Here is an 8,705-nt window from a genome sequence, read left to right as displayed (position 1 = left end):
GTGTATTTATATATGCGATCATGTCATTTGTCGTTTGCTTTGTGTACTTGTGGGAAATCATGTCACCAGCAAAATTAGTCTACCCGGTGTGACATGCCAATGGCTCTCGTTGATCACAAAAACATTCTTTTAGTCATAATCATTGTTCCTTATGTCCCACGTTTCTTGAATTCTTAGAAGATATATAGGTGTTTGCATGGGACGATCGACATTGATTGACTGAAATATGCTATTTTACAATAAGCATGGATCTTTTAGTAGTACTCTATTAATTATCTAAGGAGTGATGTTATTATGTCTATAATTTATATCATTTACTTAGTCTCTTTGATGTATGATGTCACGTAGTTTATAAAAAAAATAAAAATATATATATTTAAAACAAATTAAATGACTCCTGAAAATATAAAAAGTGGAAGACTAAAATTTTAGATTCCTTCTACATATCCTATTATGTTTGTGTTTTGAATTTTTTGAATAAGTCACGTGGTTCCACATCGAGGAAGCATAGTGAGTGGTATAAATTTGGAGATATATATATATATATAGTAGCATTTTCCTTATCTTAGTCTTACTGTAGTTAGAACAAAAAATTGTTTTAATAATTTTATTTGAATTGCTCTAATAAGACTTGTCGCAAATCACCACGGATTGAATTGATCTAACCAAATAAATATAGATTTAGGCTACATTTGGAATATGGAAGCAGCTGAGTTCATTTGAGTTGAGTTTAAATTTAAGTCTAGTCCAATATCCAAACACACGGCTTTCAAATTAATCACTAAACATCGCTCAACTCAAGATGTTTTTACATGTGTGGCCCACAATCTTTTTTAACTCAAAACCTTTTTACATACGAGACCCACTAACTTTTTCAACTTTTCATAAATACATCTAAACTCATCTTAACATCCATACACATCTAAAATTATCTTGGCTAGGTGTGCCCTATAAAACTTACTCCATCATCTCAATTCACAATTATTTATAAAGAATTCAATTCATCTCAACTTAACTTCCAAATGTAACCTTACAAGAACCGGGGGCATCAATTACAGCTAGCCATGAGGCATTAGTGTCAGCTTGCAGTTAGTACTACTAATTAATGCTCCATTAATGTCGAACATTTCATGAGTCATTATTAAACAATGAAAACTGTTGCATGCACGTTTGATTAATCCACTCATACTCCTAATTAATTAATGTCGGACATTAATAATTACTAAATATTGCATGTTTTAACATGCGGCATTACATAAGGAAAGTGCTACATATCATACGTACGTACGAGGGTAGGGTCATTGCATGACATCGTTTTGACATCATACGATCGAGAGCCATTTTCTCTAATGTCGACTCCTCCCTACTGATCTCACCCTCACTCGGACAGAGATTGGAGTTGTACGGACAATTTGGTGAAGGAGTTGGAATGGTTAAGTAATTATTAGTACTTGCCAACCTAAGCTTTTGTATTATCTGATCAGTTTGGAGAGAGAGAGAGAGAATGGACTATGGAGAACATATAGGAACAAGATTAGATAACTTGTCAAGTATGATATACATACCAGTTCAAGTTTAAAAAATAAAAATAAAAAATAAGTGAGATCACAGCCTGATATTATACATACTGCTCTCCTAGCTCCAACAACTACGTTACCCAAAATCTAATATATATAAATATATATATATATATATATATAGGAAGTTTAAACTGCTCCTCATGTTTAGTACGTACAGTCATATATTAAATTTGTATATTTTTTATTATGAAATTTGTATATAAATTTATATCTTAAGGCTTATTATATGTAACAGCTAGCTTGGAGTTTTAACGAATTTAGAGTAGGAAAGATATAGACACGTACCTAATAAATGTCTTACAATGTTTTTTTAACAATATTTAATGTTGTAGGATCTACTTAATTATTTATGTGTCTATCTCTCTGCAACAAAAACAAAGTCTTAGCTAGAATTGAAGTGGAAATTAACTTTATATAAAGAAGATCCAAATCCATATGAATATAGACATGTAAATGGAAAGAGTGATCCATATATATATATATATATGTGTGTGTGTGTGTGTGTCAAAGTTCTCATAAAAACTAGTGGTTCAATTAAATGATTTGGTCTTTTAGCATGCAATAAAGTTCTCCATATGCACCTGATGGCTGATACCAAATGCTAACCAAATATACATAAAGTACTAATGCAAAACCCCTCAAGCTTAAGAATATCCAAAGGTTGGACTCTACAGTACTAATTAAGAATAAGGTATAGATATGCTTGGATTATATATATTTAAAAAGGACGGTGCTACACTCACCGACAAATTCGATCTATCGAGAATTTATTTAGATAAGGTTATTTGGCTTTTTTTCATATATACTTTTTAATATTCTTAATATTTAAAAAAAATTAAAATATCATTAAAAATTACTTCTTTTAAGTTAAAAAAAAAATATCGAGATCCACTATCGGAGCATATCGTCGGGACACCAAGCATTTTCCTATACGTAAACGATCCCAGATTGCAAATGCAAAGGCGAAAAAAAAAAAAAAAAATTGCAAATGCAAAGTCTCGACTCAGCCCAATTGAGCCCACCAAAAAATGGACCACAAGCACCTTTCCAGCTTCTCCCACCACCATATCAGTCTACATAACAAAATTTGCTTCTCCCAACTAAGCATCTGCCATTGAGTTTCCATTCGCCCCAAAGAGTCCCAACTCTAAACAAGTTTTGACTTTCAAAACATAGAAATCCAAAGTCTTTTCAAAAGGAAAAAGTGTATTTACAACCGGCTAGGAGAACTGCAGGACACCGCATCCCACGTGGCCAAATTAAAGTTGTTCATACATTTACCCTCTTTTCGTCTGCTCCTTCAATTCCAAGACAAATAAAACTCTTTCCGTCTATTCCTTCGTACCAAGATCTCGAGGTTTTGCACGGAATCGGCTTGCAATGAAAAGTGTTGGCAACACCACAGTTGCTACTTTTTCTTCTTTACCAACCTTTCGATCTTGGTCTATATCTTCCCTATCTATTTCTCCTACCGGATCCATTTTTAGACTCGGCCTCTGGATCATTGGTCTACAATTTTTGTTATGAGTCTGTAATTGTTAATAATGATTGGCAATGTAGGGGGGATTATAGGATTGATGGATACAAGTGAGAGAAGAAGAATGGAGAAATATTAGCTGGGATTTTTCACCCATCAAACTGAGAGGATGCTTATATTGTGTTTATGGCAAATATCGAAATGGAAGAAAGATTTTGAAGGGAAAGAGATTAGTGTACGCGATCTCTTCTTCCAGACCCAAAGACACGACGCAGAGATCTACGTTTTTTTTTCTTTTGGCTTCTGAAATCTAAATTCTTCTCTCTCATCTGTGTTTTCCTCTTTTTCCTTTTTTTATTTTTTATTTTTTATTTTTATGGGTTGACATGGCATGCCGAATCCCCCTCGATTTTGCAGGGCGGTTGCCTGTAGCAGGGCTGTTTCAAAAGACAATTAATTTGAATATTTTAGAGTATCTTTGGTTTATCAGAAATTTTGATATTTGTAAATATTTTTTTAAGATTATATTTTAGATTGAAGTTTGTAAAAGTGTTCATAAGAATGGGATTTAATTTTAAAAACGAAAATCGTCATCTGATGTTTCACAATGAAGTCAAGTATTATCAAATTTTTAATTTTTGGTAAATCTCTGGTGATGGCTAAAAGAAACCCCTAACTATGTCACATCATCAAATATAGTTAAAATTAATAAAATATAAGATTAAAAAAAAAGTAACATTAATTGCCACTCCGATGTTTCTCGGAAAAGATTTGTTTGGATAGCAAGATGGTATAAGATGAAATGTTTTTTAAATAAAATATTATTTTTTAATATTATTATTATTTTAAGATTTAAAAAAATTAAATTTTTTATTATATTTTATGTGAGAATTTAAAAAGTTGTAATGATAAGATAAGATGAGATGAGATGGTTTTTGTATCTAAACTAGCCCTAAAGAGACATTTTTTTGTTGGATTTTATATCTTTTATTATTTGGAGGCATTTACACCACACAATTTATATGACATGATTTAATTTGTAAAATTCAAATTTAAAATTTATCTTCTAAATTAAATTATGTTGCGTGATTGATGTGTGGCATAAAAGCATTCAAATATAATTATTCATATCTTTAAAATCCAAAATGACGTGGTTTCATAGATGTTAGTCAAAAGAACAACGCCATTTCAATTAGACCCCGCCCCAAACTAAGATTGTGTTTGAATGTTAATTTGAATTGAGATGAGTTAAGTTCTTTATGAATAATAGTGAATTGAGATGGTGGAATAAGTTTTATGGGGGCCACTTAATATGAGTTTAAATATATTTGAATGTTAAAATGAGTTTAGATATATTTATGAGAATTTGAAAAAGGTTGTGGGTCTCCCGTGTAAAGAAATGTTGAGTTGAAAAAATTGTAGGTCTCACTTGTAAGAAAGTTTTGACTTGAGATGAATTTGTTACTTTGAGAGTTGGATGTAAATGTTAGATTCAATTTAAAATTAAACTCAATTTAGACTGATTTTAGTGCAGTTCAATAACCAAACGAGCCTAAAGGCTCATTTATTTTCGCAGATGAAAGGAGATGAGTTGGGATTAAAGTTAAAAAGTTGAATAAAGTATTGTTAGAATATATTTTTTAATATTATTTTTATTTTAAGATTTGAAAAAATTGAATTATTTATTTTATTTTGTATTAAAAATTAATAAAATTGTAATGATAAAATAAAATATTTTTTTGTAAACAAACAAGGCCTAAATCTACTTCTTCGCCTTATCCTCCGAAACCCCAAAAATCTTATTACCATTTCTCAGGAGAGAATAGTGTGCCCCAAAACCTTCTTTTCAATGGCGACTTTTACCCTCTCTCTCCTTCCTAAGACCCTAACCCCTCTTTCTCTGCCCAAAACCTCCAGTTCCACTTCGACTTCCACTCCCACCCCGCTGTCTCGTGTCCACTTCGGTTACCCTAGCCCGCTCTTGAACCTCTCCACAAAATCTCGGCCGTCTTCAAGCAGAGCAGCAGCAGTTGGTGGGGACTACTCGGCCAAGAGAAGCAGTGGTAGTAGCAGCAGCGAGCCCAGGGAGACCATCATGCTCCCCGGATGCGATTACAATCATTGGCTGATTGTGATGGAGTTCCCCAAGGACCCTGCGCCCACTAGGGAGCAGATGATTGATACTTACCTCAATACCCTCGCCACTGTCTTGGGCAGGTCCATTCTGTTTTCTTGCTTTTCTTCTTGCTGATTTTCTGTGTTTTTCAGTTTGGTTGTTGAGAAAACGTAGGGAGAGTAAATAAAAGTGGAGGGGAAACTTGGTTTATTTTTGTGTTCACTCCAATTTGAGCAGAGGTCTTTGATTTCTAGGGTTCAATTGAAGAATATGTGCGCTTTCAAACGGAGTTTATGAGTATGGTTGAGGTTTGTTTGATGGGTGCTCTTTGCATGTGACTAAAATTCAAATACTAGTAAAAGTTACATTGGGTATATATTCAGAAAAAAGGTGTTACTGAAATTATGGATGATTGGATGAGTGATGTAGTTTTATTTCCAAGTGATCATCTTGAAGGTAATTTTCTGTTCTGAAATTAATTTTCTGATTTGTAATATGTATAGAGAATGTTACTTCTCAAAAAAAAAAAAAAAATGTAGAGGGAATGTTGCTTTTGAAATTCTATTGATCTTCGTATTGGTGGTCCGTTTGGTTTTTCCTTAAATTATTTAGTTGCTTTCCTACACCTAAAAGTCCCAACTTTTTTTGGTTTTGCATCGAAGGAAGATCATTATAGTCATGCCATTAAGATGCACATTCTAAATAGGGCTATTGGTACATAAAAGTTATTATATTGTTAGTGGTAATTTTATACTTGCAGATGTAGTATTTGGCATCTATTCCATTTCCATTCTCTTATTAACATGGCATTTTCTTCTTGTGTCAGCATGGAAGAAGCAAAGAAGAATATGTATGCTTTCAGTACCACCACCTACACTGGATTCCAGTGCACAGTTGATGAAGAAACATCTGAGAAATTCAAGGGTAGAGATCTTTTAAATATTTTATTTTAGAGATATCAGGAGGCTTGAGATCTTTTAAATCAATGGGTGAATGTGATTTGAGAATTATGGAAGCTTTAAATTGTCCGTTGGTGCCCATTCGAATAAAGCCACCAACGTTAATTGCTTGGAATCCTCCTTCAAGGGGGTTTGCCAAACTTAATGTGGATGGTTGCTCTCTTGGCAATCCTGGGATGGCTGGTTGTGGTGTGAGGGGGGGTGATATGGAATGTGCAAGGGAGGGTGCTTGGAGGTTTTGCCCATTGCTATGGTCAAGCAACAAATACCATTGCTGAATGTAGAGCCTTTGTGGATGGCCTTCATCTTTGTCAACAATTGGGACTGCGAGATGTGTTGGTGGAGTCGGATTCTAGTGTAGTGGTGGGTTGGTTTATCACAGGAACATGTAAATATTGGTATTTGTGGGATTTTTGGGAGGAAGCACAAGCTATTATTTCTTCTCTTAATGTTCAGTTTAAACATGTGTTTAGGGAAGCGAATATGGTTGCTAATTTTTTATCGAAACATGGAGCTAGTGGCGTAACTTGGGATTTTGTTGGAGAAGAGGTGGGTCCGGGGAGACTTAAGGGGGTTTATACGTACGGATAGATTAGGTTTACCTTATGTTAGGCGTTAGGAGTTTTGGTGGTTTTTTTTGGGGTTTTATTGGTTGTAATTATGGTTATTCCTCCACCTTAGTGAGGGTTTTTTAATAAAGTATGGAGGTGCTGTCCTCCTTTCTTTAAAAAAAAAAAAAAAAAAAAGAAAGAAAAAGAAAAAGCACTTCTTCATGTTTACACTTTTTTTTTTTAATTAGCACCAGGTGTCCAAAACAAAGTCTTGAATAATCCTGGGGGTGCACGTGCCCCCAGCGTGAAGTTTCCCTCAAGTGCAACTTGGGTGGGTAATTCAAGGGAAATTCACCCTATCCGATAAGCCTCTAGAAATTGTTTGCGCCCAAGGGTTTGAACCTTTGACCTAGAGAGAGCATACCACCAAGAACAAGACTTTTACCACTTGGGTCAACCACTTTCTCGGTTCGTTTGTTTGCATTCTTTATTCTAATATATCTTCGACTTCATCATTGTAGGATTGCCTGGGGTGCTCTGGGTGTTGCCAGATTCATACATAGACGTCAAAAATAAAGACTATGGAGGTGATTCATGTGCTTCATTCCTGGACTGAAAAATAGTTTTTTCTACTTCTATTTATCCTATTGATGCCAGGATGATGTCTCCCATCTTTTTTTTGACTGTATTCTTTCTTCTGGTTCCTTTTAGGGGATAAGTATATCAATGGAGAGATAATTCCCTGCAAATACCCTACTTATCAACCAAAACGTAGCGGATCAAAATATGAAAGTAGAAGGTACGAAAGGAAGAGGGATGGCCCCCTCCTGAAAGAAGAAGACCCAGACAAGAGGTGTCTACTTCTGATTCAGCCTCTGGATGAGGTACTGGGATTTTGTGTCATACTATGTCTTTTTTTTTAGATTTATTCCAGACTTTAGATTTCTTACTGCTGGATGAGCTATCAGAATTTCATTCTCCATAAAAGATTTACCTGTAGGAGTATATTTTTGTACTTGATTTTGAGTTCTCCCCACACGTGATCAATCTTATTGCGTCGAACTGGATTAGTTTATCTTTTTTAACTGTTAATTTAAAGATTCCTTTCATGATTATCTATTTATACTATTTTTTAAAGCTATTGTTGTCACATGTTTTTAATGTTAGGTTTTAATGTTGGGTAAGAGCCTGATGGGGTAGTGCTGGTCTATATAATCTTTTACCGCATATCTGTGAACAGTACATCATGGATAGTTCAACATGAGGCGAGCAAAACATGCTTATGAAGTGTCTGGTCAGACGCATTGTTGCTGTATCTGTCTGCAAGATTGTCATCGTCATCTCAAGGAAGATGTAGCTTTGACGTATGAGTATGTTACAGAAAAGGGAATTTTAGTTAACTTTTACATGCTTCATATGAATTTGCTTATTGGAACTATGCGGTTGGAACTTTTTTTTGTGACATTAAATTTTCTCTCCTTTCTTTTATCTTTTTAACCTTATGAGCAATCCTTTCTGATAATCGCATGGGGTATCCTTGATATCTTGTAGGAATGGATCATTCTTGCATTCTTGACTATTTTCGGACATTTAATAGAGATGAAGTGATTTTATATTTGTTTTCAAATGTGCCGTAGGTAAGTACTAATCCCATAAATGCGGTTGTCACTCTCTGTTCATAATTAAGTCTTATAAGCACAGACAGATTCCTTTGTTGCAGCAGTTTACTTGTGAGGGTTGCAACTTATTAGAAACATTTTGTACTGGTACAAGATCTGACATGGACTATAAGTTGGATTCCGGATGAGTCTATTCAGGTTATGATGCTCAATTACCAAAGGGCATTTGCGATCTCTGTGACAGAGTCCATTACCTGTAGGGGTGGGCAAAACTCCCGACTGCTTTGACTCCAGCTGACGCCCCTCGGACTCTAACTTTGAATCTGGCGGAGTTGGAAAATTGGAGTTCGAAGTCGGAGTTACTCTGAAAAATATGGTTGAAGTCGGAGTTGAAGCTGCTATC

General features: G+C 34.6%; 1 protein-coding gene across 1 annotated transcript; it reads left to right on the top strand.

Annotated features, from left to right (window-relative positions):
• The first annotated feature begins 4,836 nt into the window (after positions 1-4,836).
• LOC121268311 (multiple organellar RNA editing factor 9, chloroplastic-like) lies at positions 4,837-7,798 on the top strand. The gene is given in 5 exon segments (XM_041172525.1): positions 4,837-5,274; positions 6,000-6,097; positions 7,205-7,270; positions 7,395-7,499; positions 7,502-7,798. Coding segments are annotated over 5 exon segments (702 nt in total). The 5' UTR covers positions 4,837-4,906; the 3' UTR covers positions 7,567-7,798.
• Positions 7,799-8,705: the final 907 nt, after the last annotated feature.

This window comes from Juglans microcarpa x Juglans regia, chromosome 5S, assembly GCF_004785595.1.
Source record: "Juglans microcarpa x Juglans regia isolate MS1-56 chromosome 5S, Jm3101_v1.0, whole genome shotgun sequence".
Taxonomy (NCBI): Eukaryota; Viridiplantae; Streptophyta; class Magnoliopsida; order Fagales; family Juglandaceae; genus Juglans; species Juglans microcarpa x Juglans regia.
The sequence above is the reverse complement of the archived record's forward strand: the minus strand, read 5'-3'. Positions and strand labels throughout refer to the sequence as shown.